Genomic DNA, 26425 nt, shown 5'->3' on the forward strand with positions numbered 1-26425 from the left:
AACCATTAATAAACTAATTGTAAACCATTTATAAACCCTTTATAAAGGTAGTCTTATTTTAAAGTGGTACCTTTTTCCCTTTCTTTTTGGGTTTACCTGCTTTGAGATCAACTGTTCTGCAGTTGGGTTCAACAACCCTCTGGGCTGGAGAGCTACTAGTCTGTAGCACTCCATCCCATTACACTTCATTTTCCAAAACAGATATTTTTTTAATTGCCTTTAATGACCCTTTTTTAAACCCTTTTTTCGAAGTGTAGAAGCTGTTAGTTCAGCAAAAGAGGTCAAACTACATATTAATACCCCTTTTTTAGACATTTTCTAGTTTCATTACATGTCCCTTAACCACATGCGTTTTCAGCACACTGCTGATCTTTATGATGGTCTTTTTATAAAGCCCCACAGGACCAGTAGCCTGGGAGCAGGCAGGCCAGTTGTCAACGCTGTACTTTTCTCTCCTCAGGCTTCTGCGCAGACAGCCAGTGATTGGGCTAGCCCTTCCCACAGTCCAGCTAACACCTTGTCCTGCCACCTGGTCTGCATAGCCCTCTTTCTTCCTCCCCATCTCTGACATTTTCTGGGTCTTGGCATGGATATCAGCCCGGCTCTTTGAATATTTCAGAGACCCTTGACATTTCGTCCTCTAATGAGCCTATACACAGCCACAGAGCCGCAGCGGTGGCAGAAGAGGGTCTAGATCCAGCCTCATTAATCCAGAGCCATTTGGCTTTCAGTGAGAAAGCACCACCCGAAGCCACCCTGATGATCCCCCGCGTAGATATCGGCAGCAGTCACAGTTTATTCAGCAGAGCAGTGCAGAAATTGCATAATACAGCAGGTGTGTAGGAAATATGAGGATCTGATAAGCAAGACAAGGCGAGCAACACTCGACATGCAGCAAAAGCTGAAAATAACCCAGGAGAGCTCTTCCCTCCTAACCTTCAGGTATTAAAAGTTATACCTGTAGATTTGTGTGAATATAGAGTCAGTAATATGACACAGAAATCCATGGTACAACTGAGTCTTTTATACCCTAAGGCTTATTATTCAGTACATTGGCTGAATTATTTTTTAATTATAGAAGGGAAGAATAAAAACCTGGGCTCATACCTGGAGTTCTCTACTAATTAGGTTAATCTGGGTCCTGTGGGCAATAAAACATAGATGTACAAAGCATGTATTTAGTTCCTTTTAATGTACAACCCTAAAACTGGCGTTTCCTACATTTCGTTTGCCTTTTATTTGAGTGCAGACAGTATAAACCCAAGCCAGACCCCGGATTTTGGATTTTTTGCTGATAACGGTATGGATCGTCGTTTTTCCTCTTTGGTTCGAACCACTTTTTATGAAAGTTGCAGTCCTGAAATGCAGGAATGGATATATATTAAAAAGTTAAATGAATTTCACCAGACAAAACATAAAATATCTCGGGTTCATACTGTTGTCAATAAAATAAAAGTCAATGGAAATATGTTAAACACTGTACTTAGTCTCAACTTTTTTATTTTTTTTTATTTGGGGTTGTATAATAGGCGGTCCTTAAAAGTTAGTCCTGTTTACATCAGCATACTCCTGACCAATCACTAAGATTTAGCCAAAATATGACTATTAGATGTTAATAAACCTGGAATCTGCAGGGGGAGGGGTGTTCTAAAACTTTTAACCATTAAGCCAGTATCTTCTATTATCCAGCCTTTTATTTTTTAAATGATGAAGTAGTTATGATAATGACACTGTTCATTTGAGTCAATCTAAAAGTGCCTATGGCCACAATCTGTTTATTAGAGGCATCACTGTCAGCCTAATTGACCGGGGTGAAATTTCTGTGTGCTGCTCTATTTCCTCTTTGTCTATCACTACATTCAGCCAGCTCATTCTACCATACTTTACCATACTTGGTAAATGTGATATTTTAGCATTGTTGAAGTCTATTTGGTGGAGAAGGATAGTGTAGATAATGCATTATGAGACAGGCTACTGAACAGCTAAGCTACTGAAGTGATGGCAAATCTCCCAGAGCAGCATGGGTTTGGTTGTCCTTTTAAACTAGACAGTAGATGTTGACCTGTTTTAGAACCTAAGTGGCTGCAAGTAATAAGAAAAAAATTGTTATAATTCTTAACTTCTAATTGGAAAAACCTTTAGAGAAAGTAAATGAAAACTGTCAGTCTGCTGAGAGAGAATAAAGTAGGTATAAAGAGTTGAATTGAGACAGTTAATAGAAAAAATTACATAACTTCACTTCAATATTCATCATATTTCTAAGACTTTAGACTACATGAGATTCAGATTTTTTTCAAATGTTCTTCCAGTTTTTCTACCCAATTAGTTAGACTGAGTGTCCCACCTATTCAGCTGCTACTCAGCTGTATATCCCCCTTCACTAGTGAAGCCACAACACAAGGAGGGTGAAGGCTAGCACATGCCTCCTCCGATACATGTGAAGTCAGCCACCACCTCTTTTCTAACTGCTGCTGATGCAGCATTGCCGAGTAACCAGTGCACTCGGAGGAAAGCGCAGTGACTCGGTTCTGATACATCAGCTCACAGATCTACTCACCCAGAGAGGGCTCAGGGCTCTGGCAGCTGATGGCGAGCTGCATGACCTGGATTCAAACCAGCGATCTGATCCTGATCATAATGGCAGTGCTTAGCACGATGGAAACCTATGTTTTCCATTGCCAAGATAGCAGTACACCAGAAGTTTACCTCAACACATCCCATATACAGACCGCCACGCCCATCTACGAAGATATATTCATGAGCACCATTTTTTTTAAAGGGCACAGATGTAAAGTGTAAAAATATATTGTTGGTATGAAGGTTATGATGTCACTGATGCCAAAGGTTATTCCAAGAGGACAGAGTGGACAAGGAATTCTTGGACACATTTAAATAGTTTGAGATTATTATGATAAGATGTTAAAAAGTGTTTCTGACATTTTTGCTGTCCTTTTAGACAGTAAATTCTGACTTCCATTAAAATTGAATTGGCTGTAAGTAACAGGAAGAAAACGGATGGTTCCAAAACTCCAATTAGAAAAACCTGTAGAGAAACTGAGTGAACACTATCAGCTTGCTGAGAGAGAGAATGAAGTAGGTACAAAGACTCGAACGGAGACAGTTAATTAATGACTTAATTCATCCAATAATATAATCACTTCTTGTATTGAATAGCCCTTTCACTGCTTTGGCAACAGTTGTTCATTACAATTAATCTTAATAAAGTTGTTTAAATTTTAATTTGAGGAACTAGAGTAAGAGACTGAAAGAGAGGGAGAGAATACAGAACAAGAGAAAGAGGTACAGAGAAAGAGAACAGGAGTGAGAGATGCAAACGTAACAGTGAATAGAGAGAGAACTAGAGAAAGAGAGAGAGAGAAAGACATTACCTATCAGACACATAGGCCTTTATCTTGTCTCCTCCACCCTCCCTAACACCTCATATACGTCTCAGTGGGGGACAGTGATACAAACCAACTCGATTATGACATAAATGTCTCCTCCGACAGGTCGTTATCTCATCACAGATCGAGCTCCTGCTCTCTCTCTCTCTCTCTCTTCTACTTTCTCACTCCCTCTCCCCTGGGGTAGTTTACAGTCTCCCACTCCGCTGCTCCTCAGGAGGCCCTGTCTCCTTCCTGAGGCTTCATTGGAGCACACAGAAAAATGGGCCCATCAGCAGAGCATGCCATGATTAAGATCAGTGAGCCCTCTCCCTCCTTCCTTCATCTTCTCCTCCAACTACACCCATCATTCTCTCCACTGCACAGGCAGAGGTGGACAGATGGCTGGCAATATGCTTGCTGAGAAGATATTTCATTTAAAAATCACACCCCAGCTTGATGGTGTTTATCTGTTGTTGCTGTATTAGATCTGGACGATCATATCACACCACACAGGCCTGAAGTCATGACAGTTACTCTCACACACTCACAGCTGTGGGTCAGGAGATAATGACTAACATGTTGTTAAAAACACATGTTGTTAAATCCATGTTCAGTGTTGTAGTTCTATAGTCTTAAAAGATTGTAAAGTGTAACTGAAGTTCACAGTCTTACAATACAACAACAATGATCTGCATGTACGCATGATGTAAGAGCTACTTTAAGAATTAATGATTACCTGTTAAAACAATCTAATTGATTATTGATTACCTTTAATTACTCTTTGATTATTTGTCTCTTTAAAGAGTATATATATATATTACTCACCTGAAAGCATCACCAGAGCAACACCCACCTCACACAGTACACACAGCAGGATTAGCCTGCAGACTTCGTCTGAATGTGGGATCTATAGTCCTATAGTTTTAAAGGATTGTAGGTGCAACTGAAGGATACAGTCTTACAATACAACAACAATTATCTGCATGTATGCATGATGTGAGAGCTACTTTAACAATTAATGATTACCTGTTAAAAATCGAATTGTTTTTTTATTTTTAGCTGATTACCTTTGATTACTCTTTGATTACTTGTCTCTTTAAAGAGGATATATTACTCACCTGAGAGCCCAACCAGAGCAACACCCACCTCACACGGTACACAGAGCAGGATTAGCCCGCAGACTTCGTCTGAATGTGGGATCTATAGTCCTATAGTCTTAAAAGATTGTAAGTGTAACTGAAGGTTACAGTCTTACAATACAACAACAATGATCTGCATGTATGCATGATGTGAGAGCTACTTTAACAATTAATGATTACCTGTTAAAAATTCTAATTGATTATTGATTACCTTTAATTACTCTTTAATTACTTGTCTCTTAAAGAGCATATATATATTACTCACCTGAGAGCATCACCAGAGCAACACCCACCTCACACACTACACACAGCAGGATTAGCCCGCAGACTTTTTCTGAATGTGGGATCTATAGTCCTATAGTCTTAAAGGATTGTAAGTATAACTGAAGGTTACACTTACAAGATAACAACAATGATCTGCATGTATGCATGATGTGAGAGCTACTTTTATTATAAATGATTACCTGTTAAAACAATCTTAATTTTTAGCTGATTACCTTTGATTGATATTTGATTACTTGTCTCTTTAAAAAGGATATATTACTCACCTGAGAGCATCACCAGAGCAACACCCACCTCACACAGTACACAGAGCAGGATTAGCATGCAGACTTTGTCTGAATGTGGGATCGATAGTCCCATAGTCTTAAAGGATTGTAGGTGCCACTGAAGGTTACAGTCTTACAATACAACAACAATCTGCATGTATGCATGATGTGAGAGCTACTTTACCAATTATTGATTACAAATTGGTTATTGATTTTGATTTGATTACCTTTGATTACTGATTATACCTGTTTATACCTGATATACCTTATTATACCTGTTTAAAAAATCAAACCGATTATTGATTTTGATTTGATTACATTTGATTACTCTTTGATTACTTGTCTCTTTAAAAAGGATATTTTACACACAGCAGGATTAGCAGCAGACTTCGTCTGAATGTGGGATCTATAGTCCTATAGGATCTATGGCAAATCAGCAGGTGAGGGAGATGTAAGGATTTTCAAATAATGAGTTTGTGATTCTATCTCAGTTAAGCATGAACTGGTTGTTAATGTTTTGCCATTTAGCACCAGCTAATGCTAATGTGGTAAATGTAAAGCTAAGTGTTCTCTTTTCTCGCCTTGTGACAATACATAAAATGGAATAGTAGCATATGAGCTAAAAAAGAGCTTCAGTATTTGAATTTTTACGGCAACTGGGACAAATCCTTGATCCAGATGCATACCTTTACTAGGACACATGTTTTGAACTAAAGCATGCATCTGCAAGTCTGTGCCTATTGGCCTAATTCTGTCCAAATAGTTCTACCTGCTCTTTTGACCCTGGAATTGAATTTTGTCCAATATTGAGTCACAGAGACTCATCAGATGAAACTTTTGCTCATTTGACCTTCCTGATTCTGTGTGTGTGTGTTTTTGTTTACTGTCTCATAACAGCCAGTATTAGAAGCACTCAGTACTAATTGTGGGTGAGAATGTGCTGTTTCGTCATTTCCATCAATATCCCTGAGATTCTGTCACTACAATTAGTGGTGGCAGCCAGCGTGATAATTACTATATGATTTGTAACACCTAGGTTATTCTGAGAGGTCTACATCAATACCTTTTCAACACCTTACCTATTTACAGCGAGCTATTTACAATCCTCCAACACATCCCTGCTCACACAGCCTGTTACTTACTGAGAACCTGAGAAACAAACAGCTACACACATAAATACTCACAGTGTCCTGATAGCTGGAAATACTACAGTCATGTCATTAATAATGCAGAATACTGTTGATATGAGCAAGAAACTCTATGGCTCACCTTATATTTCATCTTATGGTTTATTAAAACTTCTATGCTTCAGCATTTCCTACAAATCTTTGCTGACTTTATTGAGTATTAAGGTTCAGAGGAACTGAAGGCCTTGAGTTTTTCAGGGCGGCTTGATGTTGATTTTTGTAAAATAAACAAAAAATGCTTAAAGGCATGAATCTGGTTGTAAATTATGAAACATAAATGCAATAATACGTTAAAAATGACTTTCCAGTTCAGTCTTGCCAGAAAAATGTAAAATCTAAAAAGCTTCATAACTGGGCAGGATGATTGTAGCTGTAGCGACACTGTTTTCTCAGTTCTTCTTCTAGTACTCAAAATACAGGTTGTTTATACAGTATTTGGCAAAACAGCGTGACCAATCAACAGGATGGCTGATGTATGTTCAATAAATCTGTACGCAAACAATACTTATTTAATGGTTTACAATTTGAATCGTATATGGACATATATGGACGTATATGAACTTATGAGATACTATTGTGGCGCAAAAGTCCAGCAATGAGCTTCCATAGCATTTGATTCTTGCAAGCTCTTCCTCTTTTTCTTTTACTTCTGAACTCTCCTGCTCCCCCAACACCTACATTTTACTCCCCAGAAGATCCTGTCATCTTCTTTCAGGAGAAAGCCAACTACATCTACCTATCCTTTCATCCTGTCTTCATTCTTCCCATCAGACACCATCTCCTTACTTCTCTGACTTGTTTTTCTTCTCCAGCCATAAATGTTGCCAACAGCCTTTCAGATCTTATAATACAATCACGCATTCACTAGACCTCATCCCATTTATACTGTTCATCAAGACCACTGCTAAGGACCTTCTTTTTTCAACAGCTTCATCCTTGGGAACTCCTCAGCAATCATCGGGTCTTGTTCCGTCTGCCTCCAAAACTAATAGAGGGGTACCTATCTTAAAGTAGCCATCACAGATCAGACATCAAAAGCTACAGACCAGTATATCTTCTTTTCTCCTTTATTTCTTTCTTTCTTTTTTTCCTCTTAAGAGACTCTTGTATGTTCTTTTTCAGTGAACTCTTTTTCTTCTTCAGCATAAGTCAATGCTTGGTCCACTTCTGTTTTCACTATTCAAAAGATCCTTTGGTCCAGTAATCTCTTCTTGTGGGTTCTCCTACCACTGCTATGCTGATGAGACTCAACTCACCCATTTCATTCCTACCTTTTGATGTGAAAAGTTCTACTGGAATTTGGGCATACCTTGCTTACATATATAGTGCCTTTAAAGCAGGGGTCTGCAATTAAGTTTGGCTGCGGGCCAGATATTTTCTAAGCCATTATGTAAAAAAAAAAAAAAATCTGTTTTGGAAAATTAAGTGTAATGGGATGGAGTGCTACAGACTAGTAGCTCTCCAGTGACCCACTTGCAGAACAATTGAATTAAAAAGAAATAAACACACATCTCGTCAGGGTCACGGTCCCATACACTACCGCTGCCCTGGCTAGTGAATTGGGACACGTCCAGAAAAAAAAGCCCTTATAAGGAGATAGGCAGCCCAAGAATGAGAATTTATTATTGTTCATTATATTTTAAACAACCTCATGGGCCAGATGTTTCATGCTTGCGGGCCACATCTGCTTTAAAGGGTGCTTTGCAACACTCTACACAAACAAACTCACACATTACACACTAACAAACAGTGACAGCCAATCCTGCAAAGCATACTCTCAAACGGAAACAACTGTCCATCTAAAGGACTGCATTAAGCATTAAGTGCAATGACCCAGAACAGAGTGCCAATTCACATCTGAGCATACAGTCATACACACATTCACACTTATACCCAACAATACACACACACACATACAGTACACAATGGGGCAACTTACAGTAACTAATTTCAGGGCAACTTAGAGTATCCAATTAACTTAATCTCCATGTTTTTTGGACTTTGTGAGGAAACCCATGCAAAATGAGAAGAACATGGAAACTCAACCCAGATAGAGACTTGAACCCAAGACCCTAGTATTGAAAGGTGAACACTAACCCCTAACCACCAAGCCACCATGCTGCATTGTCGTGACATCTTGTCATGGATGGTGGCAAATCACCTGAAGCTCTACTGTACTGTAGCTAGACTGAGCTGCTCAATTTTTATCTGACTTATCTGAAGGCATAAGAATCCCTTTATCGCATAACACTGAATGAATTTGGATGAAGTCACATTTAAGGACAGTGACATCTCTAGTGTTTTAGCCAATTATTGCAGACAGTTGTGGTTTTAGAAGGTTAGAAGGCTTATCAGTTTCTTTTTATATGTTGTTCATTATCCTTGTTAAACTGACTTTGGTTCCAGTACCTTTTTTACTGTAATCATCCAGTAAATCAACTTCCATACAAGGAAAATCAAACAATTGATCATGACAGCTTCTTCTTTTCTTGGTCCAAGAAAACAGTTCCTTTAACTCGAGAATGTGCTAAAAGCCTCTTCATCGGACTTTCAGCAAGTGTGGGAATGTTTTCCGGCAAAAAGAACTTTGCCATGTTTAAGGGACATTCGCACTGCCTGCAGGCAAAGTGTTCATTGGAGAATTGCAAAAAAAAAAATGCTTCCTGCTGCTACTTTTCCTCACATAGGCTACCGGAGGTTAATGAGCAGGTAGGTGGACATATCCCTGGAGGTGAACACACATTTTCTAATGGAACTATTTTGCACCGGAGGGCCAAATCTTCAAAGAGCTGTAATTAACGAGTAACACCACCTACCTCCCCTGCTGCTGGAGCAGGTCTGACCCACCTTCCTCTCCTCCCACTGTATTCCCAGATCCGTTATCCTTCTGGAAGACATTAGCCATGTATCATTGTCTAATGCCGGCACCAGCCCTGCTCTTGGAAGAGATTTTGTCTTTAGGCTGATAAGCTGCAGCAGGTGAGGGATAAATTTGTGAGGAGCTGATACAGGGCCTGCAGCGTGTGACTCTTACTGTCTCAATCTGTTCTTGGCTGAAGCTACAGTTGGGGGGGAAAGGGTTAGTAATCCTCCAATTTGTCTCAGCAATCCTTCTGTACGGCTCAGATTTAAACTGCAAATGAATTGTTGTTTCTCAAAGCGTTTCTATCCGCGCCTCATTTCAGCTGCTGACAAAAGCCAGAAACACTCGGACCTAAGAAATGGGGACTAAGAGGACGAGCCATTTTTGCTGCTTCGAAAAATACAAATGCGTAAGCGCTCTTAAGAATAGGGGAAGTAAGAGCAGAAAGCTCCGACAGGGAATCTATTAAAATATAATGTGCGAGAGGAAATGGAAAATGCTGTCTGTGTCTTTCATTAGTTCCCACTAAGTGTGACTTTGATGAGGCCGGGGAGATGAAAGAAGCAACATTGCCAGCGAGCCCCTGGGCTCCTGGAGCTGCCTGCTGTCATACCTGAGTTATCACTCCTTGTCATTACTCTCTGTCAGCTCCTGCATGGCCACCTAATTACACCGCTCGAATGGAAGGTGACAGTAAGCCTCACGCTGCAGGACATGCCTTCAGCAGGGAAATATAAATACAAGCTTTGCTTAACTGTATGATACTGCTTACAGCAACACCAGCAGTGCTGAATTCACTCTTACAGTCAGATCTCCAATGACCAGATAGTACGACTGTTTATCCAGACAAGGACTAAACACAGTGCAGACTAGGCTTAATCCTTGTTTGGGAAACTCACAATATGTGTTGGACTGCACAGCATTTTGAATGGAGTTTTTTTTTTTTTTTTTTTTTTTTTTAAAGCAAAATACAGCTCTGGAAAAAAATAAGAGATCACTTCAGATTCTGAATCAGTTTCTCTGATTTTGCTATTTATAGGTATATGCTTGAGTAAAATGAACATCATTGTTTTATTCTATAAACTACGGACACCAATTCTCCCAAATTCCAAATAAAAATATTGTCATTTAGAGCATTATAGAGGTTTCATACCTCAAATAATGCAAAGAAAACAACTTCAGAAATCAATATTTGGTGGAATAACCCTGATTTTTAATCACAGTTTTCATGCATCTTGGCATGTTCTCCTCCACCAGTCATACACACTGCTTTTGGATAATTTTATGCCACTCCTGGTGCAAAAATTCAAGCAGTTCAGCTTGGCTTGATGGCTTGTGAACATCGATCTTTCTCTTTATTATGTTTCAGAGGTTTTCTATTTAGTAAAATCAAAGAAACTTATCATTTTTAAGTGATCTCTTATTTTGTCCAGAGCTGAATATTCTAAAGCTAGGCTTAATCTCTGTCTGGTCTGGGAAGCTCACCCTATGTGTTCAGTGTTAAGTGCATGCTATTGAAGGCAAGGGTCAACAGTGGTTTGGAGCCCAGGTGTGATAAACTTGTTTTCCTTAATGTGATTTTCACAAAGATTAAATTGCACTGTCAACTATTGTTAACTAATTGCCTCAACCGACATTATTATTTTTTTTTGCTAAAAGTTGGTCTGGCTAAATAAAAAGCTGCTCCAGTGCATCTTATTCCACTGGCAACAGTTTTCTGTAAAGTGTATACAAGCTGTGTGTGTGTGTGTGTGTGCGACTGAATGCCTGTGTCAGCATTGGGTGCACATATAGTGTATTGGTTTCGGGATCTGTCTTAATCTCATTTAATCTGTTGTACCATGGTCTGTAGACTCTGAGCTGAACTGTCTACTTTGGTAGCTTTCAGACGGGTCCTCCTGATCCTCCAAATGGTTCACATTTTTGCTAAAAAAAAAAGAAAAAGAAAAAGAGAAAGAAAGCAAATGCAGTATGTATGTATAGGGAGACACTTGTGAACTACTGTTTGAGAAACACTGCTCTAACAGTGAGCACAGCTATATAATGTAGCAGTTTAACGTTTTCATTGAGTGCACAATGCTCGTTAAGGTGTATTCGCTTAACGGTCACACTGTTAATGGGGTTACGGGTCTGCATTTAGAGAGTTTTAATGGCTGTTTATGAGGCTTCGCATGTTATCGCTCGTGCGCCTTCGGTTGGTGTGTTGTTGTTGCTGGCAAATTAATTAGCGTATCTATGGTAATTGTTGGTAGAGGGCGCGTGCATTAATGCACTCAGGCGAACACACACAGCGAGGGGAAATAACAGAGTAACACCGGGGCTTCGTGTGATCAGGAGGGTTGATTGTTACTAATTTGCTTGGCGGTGACGCCTGTGCCGAATGTAAAATCGGCCTCTCCGCCGGTCTCTGACAGGGTCACCGACGAACAAGATGTGCCTGCTTTGATTGCTTCCTCCCTTGTGTGGCCACCCCGCACAGGCGCTGATGTCTTAATGAATTTAGAGCCATTATGGAGTTTAATCTCATCTACGCTGCAAAACATGCCCGCTGCACAGCGTTTCCGTGCCTGGCAACCGACTGCCCAATTCAGAGCCAATGGCAGTGCAACAAGATTAGAAGACTGTGAAATTATGAGACAACATTTTCTGCAGTATGTCACTGTCAATTTGTTTAGCCAGCAGAATAAGAAAAGAAAGCCCATTAGCGCCCCAGGGGGCATTCCTCAAAGTCTATTTCACCAACTCATACAGCGCGTTCACTGTGTGCCAGCCTTACGCTGCTTAGACTACTTACACTCCGGGGCAAAGATGTCCCCAAGCAGTCCGGTGGGATTCAAACGCCATAATCCGGACTATAAATGCGTGCTAAATCCCTTTATATCTATTCAGACTTCCCTCAGCATATCTACGGAAGTGATACAGGCCCTGGCAGACAGAGAAGCTTCCAACCCTGATTAAATTGGCCGAGACACGGGACCTCCGAAGACCAGTAATGCATGATGATGGTGGTGCACTTTGCCATGCCAGCACGAATGGCTTGTTATGGCATATGGGCACGTCAGCAAGGGAGGGCTAATAGATTTAAAAGATTGCTCTTTAAATGACGGCGGAAGCTGAGCATGAAATCCTGTGTATGAATTGTTCATGACATACGGTTCAATAATTTGCGTGCACCGTAGAGGAGGCAGGGAGCCCCAGAGCGCTCCGCTGGCACTACAGAGCACGGAGACTGAAGGGTTCTGAGAGGATTGAAGCTGGAAGCTTGAAGCCAGTGCTGGAGACAGTGTTACAGAACATCTGTCTCGCTTCATCCTCTGAATCACTCTATTCAGCCCGTATTCTGCCGTCTGCACTCTGCAGTAGCTTCTCTCTTTTTTTTCACCTGACGTTCTCTTTTTCCCTCTGCTATTGCGCTTACCTTCACTCTCTTCTCCAGTACCTTCTGAATTAGTCTTTCCTCCTTTTCTCCTCCCTAGTTTTTTTATACCTCTCTTTATTTGAAGAATTCCGCTCTAACTTTCTGAACTTTGTTTCCGAATCACACACTTCCAGCACAAATGCTTACTTATTGGAGGAAGCCTGAAGCACAGCAGGTTTATTATTGCAAACATGAAGTCAGGACAGACTGGCTCATTAGTAAGTCTTTTGGTTAGTTCCTCACTATAGGGTTTCCTTATACCGTAATGGTCTGTTTTAAAGCACTTCATACTTTATATTATGTTTCTTAACAATGCCCAGCACAGTATGACCACCAGGCAATGCACCGCCACCACCTACACAACACTCTGTGTGAGTTTAATTTTACTCATCTTCAGTATACTGTATGAATCTGCATCCTACCTATAATCAGGGTTTAGTAAATCACACAAAAATGTATTATTTATTTGCATCATTTATTGCATGTGTCACCCCACCCATAACTCATAAACCATAAGTGTGTGGTATTGCTGACCAGGGCTACCTTCCCTTTGGTGTGCAATTAATACTTTGAATAATGAAAATTGAGTAACAAGATGCCCAGTAGGCAACTATTCATCTATGTCATGTTTTGTATTATTCACCCAACATGACTAATTCATGTTTCTAATTCACAGTCACACTGTGCAGAAAATAAAATGGTAATTTTCTCTCATGGGTTACTGCATTGGAGCCAAGCAGTCAACCATTACCTAAAAACAATAAAATAAATAACTGATTACCCAAGGAGGTATAGCCCTATTGAACAAAACTACACACTGATGGTGAACGAGGGTGATGAGGAAAACCATTATGCAAATGATTGATGCCAGAAGCCAACAGGATGTAAGAAAGGATGTATTAAGAAGTGTTAGATAGACGCTGCTTCAAATTGCAACTAAGCAGTAAAGGTGAATTAACATTTTGCAAATAAACTCTAAAATAGCCATTAACTCAAGATTTAGTCAAATTTAAAAAAAATAATTTTGCTTTGTAGTTCCTTATTCTAATAACCCATATATTTGTAATAGTTAGGCTTCTGGTTGATGTTGATTCCTGTAGAAAAAAAAATAAGCCAACAAATTTGTGCAAAAAACAATTTTAAAGGCTTTAATTATTATAAATCAATCAACATTACTTTTTGATATCTGGACTAAAATTGATACTGTTGGTACTGAATAAACAGGCAACTCAAAAGCACAATTTTACACAGTGAGAATGACTTTGACTACTGCACACCTCATGAATGCACACTGAAACACACATTAAGCCACACAGTCTAATGAAGCCAAAACTGGCTAATTTGCTAGCTGCTAATTTAAATTCTCACTTACACCTCAACTCCTGCAGTAGTTAATTTCAGTTGCCTGCACACTAATAACAACCCAGATAACATGCCAGCATGGGGCTTGTATGGGTAGCCCAAATGGGAACTACGGAAGTTTGTCCATAGGTTCCATGTTCAGCCCACATATGAATGCAAGTGTGATGACCAACTTGGTCCCACTAAAAACATACTGTATTTACAAACCCACTCAGAGCCCATGCCCACCTGAAACCCAAGTAGTCCACGTTCCACCCATGTTAGCACCACATTAACATTAATTAGAAAGCAATCTGCTGCCGGCATGGTGACAAGAAATAACGTGAACATGCACTTCCTGATTTTTTCTTAGTCAAAATATTGTTAAATATAGTTCAATTCAATACTATTAGGCTCTCTGTTCTCATCAGTAAGCACAAAAGGTGTCAAAATGTAGACTTGACATGCACTGAAAATTTGGCAACCAAAAATATTCATCTGAAAATGACAAAAAACACTTTTAAAATGGCAAGAATTCTAAGATGCAAAAATATGTCAGAGTAAGCTAAAAAAAAAAACAGACAAGATATTTCTTTATACCACAAATCAGTGTTAAGAAGTTTACCCAGAGACTTCAGTCTGTCATCAACTACTAGTGAGCAATCCAGCTTAGAAAAAACAGCAAATTAGATTAGGCAGATTGAGGCTGTAAACATATATGATCATGTAAGCAAATCTATATGCATATGTAGAAATAAGATATATCTTTATAGTTTTAGCCCAGTTATTAAAAACTGTGGCTACACAGACTGCACTTTTTTAAACATTTCCTATACATGTTACAGAATAATACGAATAGTAATATACTATAAATAAATTACTATACAAAATTACAAAATATTACGTATTTTTTAAAGTATGTTTTGGCATACATAAATATTTTATAATACTGTAATTGTTCTTGACAACAACCACATATAATATAAAAACAAGTACTATGAAAAGATTACCATCACATTAAAGTAAAATTATAGCTGGCCATTCACTTTATTAGAGTTCCAATCCAGCATAAAGTCACAGTTTGCAGCAAAGAAAACTGCAACTTTCCCTTATGGCCTACAACACCATATCCAGGCATGCCACATGGACCAATAGGAGAGATGTAAAGTTTGTGTCTCACAACAAAGCAGTACATTTTTGGGAAACGTCTTTAATCTAACCACCTGTTTTTACCTCAAATGTACCTGTTATATTTACAGATGGCAGCTGTTTACATAGGACATCCCAAGATGCATTGCGCTCTACAGTTGTACAACAGAAAATGGTTAAACTGTTACTGTATGATTTTACTGTAAAAAAAAGCAGTTGGTTACAGTGCACATAATTCATTTAATTTAAATAAATGAAAAGCTGTGAAAAAAAAGAAAATATGTTTGGTCAAATCTGTTGTTTTGCTTGGTGTTGGTTCCGCCTATGGCCAATCTTCTGCTTTATCCTTACCCTGACTTTACTAGTGCCATTTTTTCTAGATAGTGAAGTATCCTCCTCTCCTCTCCTTTTTTTGTTGCTCCTTTATAATCCCCCTTTTTTCACTAATCTCTGTTGTCAGTTTTACCTCACTTTTCTCCTCAATCACTCATTTGAGGGAACACTGATGTGGGTGTGCGGGTATGCTGTGTGTTGTGTCAGACACGAAAGAGACATCTGGTGGGGTCCTAACCTTGGCAACCTCTGACTCAGAATGGTCAGAATGTGCCCCCAATACCTCTCTCCACATCTACAAACACAGAACACCAGTTTTCATTACTTTTCATTACTTTTCATTACCCGATTACATTAGCCTGAGATCCAACAGGTTGGATGAGCATGGTGTTACTTAGCTAAATGGGAGTCTTGACATGCTTGCCCCACTGGCCAGTGTGAGCTCTCTGTAACCCTACCTTCTGCCCTCAGGCTTTGTAGATGAGTAGGGGAAGAGCATGTGGATTAGAGTGAAAAAGAGAGAGAGAGAGATAGAGAGAGAGAGCGAGAGAGAGAGCGAGAGAGAGAAGTGGCGATGGTGCAAGTGATGCTGAAGTGTGATGACACCTCTGTATGCTCCTGGCAGAAGACTTAAATTATCACAGAGTAGGGCAGGGCTCAAGATAGTGATTCAGCCTGCTTCTCCACGAGCAGCCTCTTAGCGTTTGTGCAGTGATCCTTTATTACCACATTTGTTAATTACAGCCTGACACTGCCTTTGTCTGGACTGGTCTTCAGTGGTCTGATAAGTTCTAAGTAGATTCATTTGCAGCTTTGCACTGTAGACCAAAAGCTGGTCTAAGAGCTTGCCGTAACTCTCGCTTGCTTCACTTTTGCTTTAAAAGGACAGTTTTTTTAATGTGTGTTTACAAACCCAAAGGCCTATTCTATCATGCATGAACTCTCACAGCTGTGCTACCTGCTGCTTTCATGCGTCATGTTGGGAAGGCATGCAAAATGTGAATGAAATGCTCCACGGTCAAGATTTGACTGAGAGATAGTTGGAGATGAACTGATGGAATTGATGTATCCAGCCTCCAACAAGACTGGACAAGCATTAAACAATGTTGGAAAAATCCAGTTCAAGCTAATATAGAATTTAGATTTGTATGGAAAGAAAAAAATATATTTAATGCCACTTAATTTCTTAGCCCCTTAACAGGCCCATACACAGTAAAATCCACAGTGTTAAAATCACAGTGTTAACATGTTTTTAACTCTCTGGGAGTTTTTCTAACAACCCTCAGTGATAAACAATCCACAGAGTTGGTGTTATTATTCAGAGTTAAAATTCAACTCTACCAGGCTCCGCCTCTTAATTCTGCTGTGTGTGTGTGTGGTTTAGCTTAGTTGTGGTGGTTCCCCTGATGGAGCGTTATTCACGTGGGTTGGATGTTGGATAAGGGTCTCCATCCAAGGGTTATTGTGTTATGGGAGAACCACTGCCTTTTTTTGGTAGTTTTTGATGGTATCTCTTGTTTTAAATAAAGCTTAGATAGTATAAAAAGGTAATCTATTCTGTGGCATAGCTCACATTTCATAATGTTTTAAAGATACTCTGGTATATAGTTTTTTGGTTGAAAGTCAGAAAATACACAAAGATAAATTCAACCCACCTTAAAAAAATTCAATCAACAATTGTATATAGACCACAAGTGTAGACAACACAAATCCCCTTTTCTAAAATTAGTTATTTACATTCTTATACTTTTAGGGCTTTGGAGACTCCTACAGGACACTTTGAGAAGCTGCCTGTTCTCTTTCTACTCTACTTAATAATTTAAGATCAGTAACAGGAATCAACCCAAATTCTGCATGATCAAAAACAGACTTAAAAACTAAACAAGCGTAATGAAACGAAAGGTTTGGAGGACATGTGTCTTCAGGAAAATTGTCACATATGGGGGTGACCCAGGCAGGGAGACGAGGAGACGCAAGTGCAGGTAGGGCGATATAAATAATTTAATAAATAAATAACAAATAAACAAGGAACAAGTAAACACGTAACAAAGATAAACCAAAAACCAATAACCAAAATAAACAGTGAAACAAAATAACATAAACCTAAACAAACAAGAGATACTAGAAATAAACTAACCAAACAGGGCAGGGAAATATATATAAGGGAACAAACTAATAAACACAAAGCAGGGGTATATACAAGGAACTAGGGAACACGGAAATAAACAAGAAACTAGAAATATTAAACAAGAGATGAACACAGAAACTAAGGCGCGAGGAAAAGAGGCTATGAAACATAAAGAGAGACAAACGACAGGGGAAGGTGCAAAGACCGACGGAGACAAAGTGGCAGAGGAGGGCTATTTAACCAAACAGGACACACACTAGAATAGGAAACACCTGGGGAAGGGGCGGAGCTACAAATGAGAAACACATGATGGAAAACTACTGACAGGAGACACAGAGGGGCACAGGTCACGTGCGTGGGGAAGACACACAGAGACATGAGACAGGGCTAAGACGTGACAAAAATATTGATTTTACAATTCAGTACAGTTCAGGAAATCTCAAATTTTATTCATAATATTTTTATAGTTTGCAGATTTACTTAAATAATTTTTTTCATATTTTCTATTACACTCATAGTTAGGATTTTTGAAAGTTGGTTTCTTTTCAAACATGAAACTTTTTTTATGTAATGCATGAATAGATATCCTAAAGATATTGGTGTGTACTTAGTCTGAAATTTGACTACAATGCCTGCCTGTAAAGAGGTTAGACTTTTAAGACTTAAAACATTAGATGCCACCTTGTTCCAGTAGCAGGTATTAAAGCAGGTATTAAACTATCATATAAAATAACCATTCCAACCAAATGGGGAAATGACTACACAGTGATGGTGGGTGTTAATGATAAGCAGACATACCTTGTATGCAAATATATACAGCCTTATATATAAGATTGGACAAGCTTTACACAGTGTTGAAAAAAAAAAAGAATTTGATTTTAAATAGGAAACTTCATGCAATAACTTCTTAATTTAAATGAATAATTTCCCCCAGTTTGGCCCAAGCAAAGCACTGTTTTTTCACTACTGTTCAATTTACAAGGTGGACTAATTATACTTAATTTATGCTAAAATATGGATTAAATCTCATAATTTACACTCACTCTCATTAAGCAAGGAAAGGGTAAGCTTGCTAAAAGGCTTCAAGACTATGGCCAGGTATCATAAAACATACATGCCAACGTAAGAAAAGGTAGCCCCCACAGGGAGAAGCCTATAGGTTGATGGTGAGTGACAGCAACAGAAGGCCACAACCAGTATTTAAATATTGCTTTAAATAAGTGGCAGTGCTGTAATCTTATTTGTCAGTATTGCACTGCCCAGATATAAGGAACAGTAAAAATCACCATATTTAACCTTAACCCTTCAGTTCTTACATGAGCTGCATACAGTATGTGCTGTCTCTTCGGTCTGTCCTAAGCTTCCACACTATTGCAACCAGTTCTTTCTAGAGCTACTGAGCATGCTCACATTGCAGTACAGCGTTTAAGCATTTAAGTCATGCTAGCTATTGAATCTAAATATTGAGTACCTAAATAGTAACCCATGGGTTTTAAGGGGTTAATGAAACATGTGCTTTTGCATTTTCAGAAACTCAACTTAAAGCTGTGTTTATTTCCTCTCTCCTCAGCAGTGCATTACTGTCAGTTGAATTAACGGCAGTAATTATTGCAATGTTGCACAGATAATGGTTTGGTGTCTGCTCTGTCTTCGATTTTCATTTGCATCGATTTTTACTAACATTTGTTTCTAGAAAGCCAAGTGAAAAAAAAAAAAGTTATAAACAGAATCAGTGGCATGCGGCTGACAGAGATGAGAATTTGTTTTCTGACAAGCGCTCGGCAAATAAGATATTTGTGGAGTCAGGAGGGAGGCTGGAAATGTCACTCTTGTGTGTGAGGGAGGGAGAATGCCTGGGGGAGAGCAGGCAGGCTTCAGTGTGGCAGAACCGAGGGAATCAGACCAGGCTTGAAGGAGACCAGAATAAAAGAGAAAAGGAGGAATTGATGGTGTTTTCTCTTTTGGCCACACAGTTCGCCATTGTTCTTTTATTAGCAGTTTATATTATATGCTATTTACTATGGCTGCGTTTACATTACAAGCCACATTGCTCAAATCTGATTTTTTTGCTCAGATCAGATTTGGCTGTTTTGACGGTTCACATTCAGAAATACAAGTGACCTGTATCTGTGTGAAATATAAATGAATCTGTCCCTGAAACACTGCACATGTGGGAGATGACATGTAGCTTTACAAAGGTAAATGGATGCGTTTGCAGCTCATATGTGGAGAATCTTGTGCTGGAGGGGAGAGTAAACAGCTGGTCTGTAGTACAGGTTCAGGTCAAGGAGGTGAAAAAAGGACAGGTGGTTTGCTTTTGCTGTTTTTGTAGCTATAGCTGCACAGCTGCATCAAGAGATACAAAGGTTTAAGAGAGAAGAAGCACATGAACACATGATTTCCAGTTTGACTGTTCACATTCATGTCGCATGTCCATGGATTAGGATACGTATCTAATTTAGGACCACATATGAAAGTGATTCAAACCTGATTCGAAAAAATCGGATTTCGGCCATGAAAAAAAAAATCAGATCTGAGCCACATTAAGCCAAAAATCAGATTTAAGTCACGTCAGCCTGGTAATGTGAACGAAGCCTTTATATTTATCCCATTCACATTTTATTATTAATTTATTTATTATTTAGTTTTAGAGGAAATTCTGAAAAAAAAAAAGTTTACACATTTTAATTGTATTATTTCTGTTGAGCTATCGTGTTAGTTAGGGAAAGATGATTGGTTCATTTGCCTGTCAGTCAAAAGCTGAGTAGTGGGCGGGGCTAGAAGCTGCATTAAGAAAAGCAGAGAAATTCAATTCAATTCAATTCAATTTTATTTATATAGCGCTTTTTACAACAAAGGTTGTCACAAAGCCGCTTTACAGGAAAAACAGGTCCACGCCTCTTATGAGCAGCACCACAGAGATGCCAATTTATGGTGACACAGTGGCAAGGAAAAACTCCCTTTAAGAGGAAGAAACCTTGGAAGGAACCAAGACTCAGTCCGAGGAACCCATCCTACTCGGGATGACCCGCTCAGTACAAACAATCAACAAACAACAAACGAATAACAGAACAAAAACAGTACAGAGAATTAATGTGAACTATGGCTAATATAACAGGTACTAATTTATGAATATAAGAATGTGATGGGCTCAAACTATAGAGCTATGGCTAATACAGAAACAGATACTGAGTGTGTTAATGGTAATCAGTGCAGGGTTGCAGAGCCGGAGAACAACACAGCGGGCAGTGGAGAGCCAGGCTGGGAACATCAGGAACAGGGCATCTCCATACATGTAAAAGAGATAGATAGAGAAAACAGAAAGGAAAGGAAAGGAAAGGAAATAATTCTGATGAGTAGAAGGACAGGGCTGATTCCTGAAAGCTGGAACCACAGACGGACACATCCAGGAAGACCGGCCGGCCAGGCGTCTCAGCATATGTGAGAAAGATAGATAGAGAGAACAGAGAGGGGAGGGAAGAAAAAGCGGTTAGAATGGTTTTATAAAACTGGAGTGGGATGGGCACTTGGCAGCAGCAGCTCAGGACATGGGGAGAGAAAGAGAAAGCAGATGATTAGGACAGGGTTTATATTTGCTGGATAAGCTGTAAGAGGAAGAAAATTGTAATGAGACATTACTCAAAAGCTTGAGCAAATAGAAATGTTTTGAGTCTAGATTTAAAGATTGAGAGTGTGTCTGAGTCCCGTATATTAATAGGGAGGCTATTCCAAAGTTGGGGAGCTTTATAAAAGAACGCTCTTCCTCCTGCATAGTTTTTTCTAATACGCGGGACTAATAACAGGCCAGCGTCTTGGGAGCGGAGTGAACGCGGTGAGAGAGAGAGAGAGAGCACGATGGAGATTGATTGATTCAACCAACCATGCGGCACAGGAGCTAACTTAGATGTGTAATATTTGGCAGATAATGGACATATAAACCACCTGTGTGACACTTTAAAGCATCTTTAAAAAGGTAAACTGTGTTTCTGTGCACACACAAACACACACACACATGATGGTCTCACCCCTCAATTAAGACTTAATTAAGGTCAAAACAATAGTTTGGAGGGGACAACGCATTTATATATCCTTATAATGTTAAATATGCTAACTATTACATTAAATGTACAGTATTCATGCCTGGACAAGTCTTTAAATACTATTTCTGACACCCTAAAGTGGATTATACCATTCACTGTTAGCTTCTCTCGTCGTCTGCCTGCCTCACTCATATTATTCCCTTTAGTAAATCACTCACATTAAAATGTTCAAGTGTTTCAATTTACCATTCCACCTTAAATGCTGCTAATTTGACATTCCACCTTAAATGCTGCTCATTCATCAATCCACCTTAAATGTTTATTATTTATCATTCCACCTTAAATGCTGCTCATTTATCAATCCACCTTAAATGTTTTTTATTTATCATTCCACCTTAAATGCAGCTGTGGCGGCGCGCAGGCTTCAGTCTGATTTAGGTGCTGTGAACTTCTTCGGCGTTTAAGGTGGAACAGAACAATTAAACATAAATCCTAGTTTAGTTTATGTGGACTGTTTGTTATTTCTGCACAACACAAACAGAAATGTATAACTCAGCACTTAACATGTACTAACGGGTCATTGTAACGTATGTGTCTTTTTAAGGTGGAAGGGAAAATTGTTTTAAGGTGGAAGGAAAAGTGTCAACAATAACCTAAAAACTTCATACTCTGGTGTCTGCAGTAGTGAGAAATGAGTTGCTCATATCAGTTGTTCTACAATCTCACATCAAATATTCATGCAGTAACCTTAATAATACGTTAAAATATTTTTTTTTGTGTGTGTATAGTATTAATTTAATTTTAATGGACTAGTAATGGTATGTGCTACATTAGCTGGTGTAATGGATCCATCATTTATGTAGCCATTACAATAAGCAAGCAAGACACTGTAATATATATACACATACATGTACCCACATAAAAAATGCAGTTTACTGTCACAATACTTACATATAGCTACAAAATTAAATAATAATTCTCTGTTTTTGAAAGATGTAAAATTATAGAGTATGCTTTAAATGTTTTTTTTACAAAAACATTTTATTTCACAGTTAGTTTCCTTAAAAGCTAAAAGCTCTTAAAAGCAGGTAGTTTGCATAAACTATTTTTACTTTAATAAAATTGCAAACAGTCTCCACAAAAATATATTTTATTTTAAAGATTATTTTCCCCCCAAAATTACAGGAAAATGACTGTTTTTACAGTGTACTACTTCTTTAAAGACTGAACACCCACACTAGCAGCTCTCTGAAGCTTGGTCACACACACGGCTGAGAGGCTTCTGAATTCTCAAACAGAGAATAGTCTACTAATGGAGGGTTGTCTGAGAAATACTTCACTTTTATCAAAATTCCCTCATCTTAACTGCCTTTTCTTTACAGCCACATCCTTCATACTGCAGAAGTGGCCCAAACTTTTTAGCTGTTGTCCATAAAGCCAGTGTTTAACATGCTGATCACTGTGATCAAGTGCTCATGGACTGAGTCTGTCAAAGGATCACTGCCATGCTTTAGAACCATTCTGGCATTTAAGATTAATACTGAATGGCAGATTTTGGCAACGACCAGGACAATTTTCATCCATATTCTGCCACACATCAAATTCTGCATTTTGGAATCTTCTTATGAGTTCAAATACATTTATTTTAAGTATATGTATGACTATCAAATATACTCTAAGGCAGAGTTTAGCGTACACTAATTTTAGGAGTTGTTCATTTACTTATTTACTCTGTTACATAGTTAAGAAAAATAATGATTAAAAGTTTACTTTACAAGAGAAACCTCATCCAGCACAAAGTTAATTCACTGCCGTTCTCAGCCAACAACAACAACAACAAAAAAAAAACACTTGTCAGGAGCTCAACACTTAGTAAATACGTTTCAAAATATTACACAATCAAAGAGTACCCCCTAATTAAGTTGTACAAACCCAAAAAAAAACACTTTTACACATTTTCACAACTCCAGAAGCTTGCTATGCTGAATAATCACACATACACCTCCACAGTCCTTCACTGTGTAAAGAGCATACTGAATGATTGAGCAGTTTATACTCCTCTAATTAAAGAAGGGTCACCTGGCAGTGTTAATTAGCATTAGCACATGGTCCAGGACCCTGTGATCACTCTAAATGAGTTCTGACAGCACCAGCAGCTGGAAGAGGAGACCCTGACCCAATGAGGCAAAGCATATTTACAGATTATAATGCACCTAGTTTAGATGATGGTGAAACTTATTAATCAAATCAGATACATTATACAATCCTACTTCTCATTCAGACGCCTCGCTGGGTCTTTATGGGTCTTTAACGAACCATGCACTGTAATGTTCTCAGTCTAAGTGATCACTTTAAAGAACCCTTCCTGTTTATTTCAAACATACACTATAAAAAAATGTCTGGTAAAATTACAGTAATTCATTGGCAGCTGTCTTGCCAGCCTGTTACTGGGGGACACGCCCATTATGTCAGTGGCCAATAGGAAAGATGGACATTTTGTACAAAGTACTAAGAAATATTAAAATGTAGAAAAACAACTTCTGAAACTTTTCCAATATACAGTTTAAATTATAACTACCTCTTTATGAACAAGTGATGAACAACCCTCAGTTAGCAACAGTTATTTTTGTGTTTTGCTATTTACTGCAATGCATTAAGATTATTTTGTTTATATGTTTGCAGTTTATATGCATTGCACATAATATGCAATATTGTGGTTTATAAGCTGCTTTGTTGCAAACACTTAATTTTAAGCTCAATTATTTATTTTGTAAGATTATCATTAGGATAATTATATTTTTATACTAAATAAAATCTAACATTTATTTTGTTACAATAGTGTATTTTTGACATTAATACAATATATTTCATGGTTTGAATTATCACCAAATATATTGTTATTGCAAAAATACTCTGAAATATGATGGTATTGTTTTAGGGCCATTTCACTCACCTCTATATAGTAGTATATAGATATCTCCTGCAGTAAGCCTTCAGTTTTTTCAGTTTTTTTTAGGTTAAAGTTTTTTTTTTTTTTCAGGAACAGTACCTCCAAGCCAAGAGCGATTAAGAAACCTTTGTTGTTAAGACTGAAGAAAAGAAATCTTGGCTCACTCAAATGTCAGAAATGCCAGCATGTATGGCAAGTTGGGGGTGTATTTGGCCTTGAAGAGGGAACATTTTGAAAGCTCTGCAGTGGATTTTCTTTTCTAGTGGAAAGGAAAACCTTCAGATGAATGTTGTTTAAGTCTTAACTGTGTATTTTTTTTCAGCATGCTATAAAGCTGCAGTATATACTACAGTTCTACCCTATAGCATTATGATGCTTAAAATGTTTCATGCACTGATTGTTTAAATAAATCAGTTTGTTTAGTTTATTAATGATAAATGTGTAAAAAATGTATATATCTATTAATTCTGGCAAGCCTGGCTGCCATTGGCTGCATATTTGGGAATGATAGGAAGGTACAAAATACATACTATTCTTATAAAAAATTTCTGAGAAGCTCTGTTGCTTCGAAATGTCTTTATTTATGGATGTTTTAGGAAATTCAGGGCCAGTGTCGATAAATGTAGAAATAAAAAAGTTTTACTCAAGTGGGCAGATAGAAGTGAGTCTATATTAGGAAAAGTGTTGATGTCCTGAATTCCAGGCAAAGTTGAATAAAAATCTTTCATTATATTTTTGTGTTTTTGCAGTTAAACCGACCGTCATTGACGTTGATATCTTTGTGAACAGCATTGGACCGGTGTCCTCAATAAATATGGTAAGTGAAATGGATTTCCACAAGCTTTTCTCTGCACTATAAATGTCTTTTAACACATGTACTTTCCACCGAAAACCTCTTTCAAAACCACACTTCCTGGCTTCGTGGGCCAGTCTTAAGTGTACCCCAGTTGGAGTGGAGACTGTTTTTCTGAATAATTGAAAGCAGGGCTAGTGGCAAACTGAGCCTCCAAAGTAGGAGTTCAAACTCGAGCTTAGGCAGCCGCTCCCCCGAGGCCCTGAGAGTTAGACCTGAAGGAAAAATGGAAAACAGCCGAATAGAAAGTGAGCGATAAAAATAGCTGCATTTTCTTGGCAGCGTGAGGTTGTTGATAAGATTGCATGATTAATCTCAAACAATCTTCCGTAATAAAAAGAACATCTGAAATTGGTTTTGACTGGGCTTTGTTTAAGAGGGCAAGGCTGCATGATGTTGACTACAAGTTGGACAAATGGCCTGAATCTGCCAAGAAGTTCAATGTGAAATTAACCCCCTAAATGCCTGTATGACTGTAAGCTCACACAATTCACACAATACACCACACACTTAACTACCCTTCTGCCATAATTGTGAACAGTTTCAGAGGCCTCAGAATTGAGCCCTGTGGGACTCCACAAAGGAATACAATATGCTGCACCATGTAGTCCCCAAATAATTCACAAGTACAGAAAGTACTAGGATTAAAGAATGAGCTGAATGATAAATATAGGGTTTAAGACGGTAAACAAATCAGAATTATTTCATTAGCTTGATCTTAAACCTGTAACTTATATAACAAGTAAATAATAAACAATATAATAAATTGTGCAGCTTGGTATTGTATCATGATGTCATATGACCTTGTCATAAAACTCCCAGGATACACATATCTTCTATTATTTTTATCTTTTAAGCTTCTTCATTGGTTCTTATAAACAGAATGCTATTTACAAGAAACAAATACAACACATACTGGGGCATTTTTTTTAATAATCATTAAAAAAAATGTCATGTTATACCAGTCTCATAATTCTGAGAGCACTCAAACAGGTAATACAGGCCCAGGCCCACACTGCTAAACCAAAGGAGAAAGATAATAGTTAGTTTACCTGTCACTTCTCAGTGCTTGAACAGTATTACATGAACA

The 26425-nt window shown here is 38.4% G+C and overlaps 1 protein-coding gene across 2 annotated transcripts in view; it reads left to right on the forward strand.

The window, feature by feature from the left end:
• Window positions 1–26425, forward strand: part of LOC103040847 (gamma-aminobutyric acid type A receptor subunit gamma3) — a 186250-nt gene that overhangs the window by 23912 nt on the left and 135913 nt on the right. For both annotated transcript variants that reach the window (XM_049479838.1, XM_007249106.4), the window contains exon 4: window positions 25232–25299. In XM_049479838.1, the coding sequence (XP_049335795.1) occupies window positions 25232–25299 (68 nt within the window). The remainder of the gene's footprint in view (window positions 1–25231; window positions 25300–26425) is intronic.

The sequence above is a fragment of the Astyanax mexicanus genome, chromosome 5 (assembly GCF_023375975.1).
Source record: "Astyanax mexicanus isolate ESR-SI-001 chromosome 5, AstMex3_surface, whole genome shotgun sequence".
NCBI lineage: Eukaryota > Metazoa > Chordata > Actinopteri > Characiformes > Acestrorhamphidae > Astyanax > Astyanax mexicanus.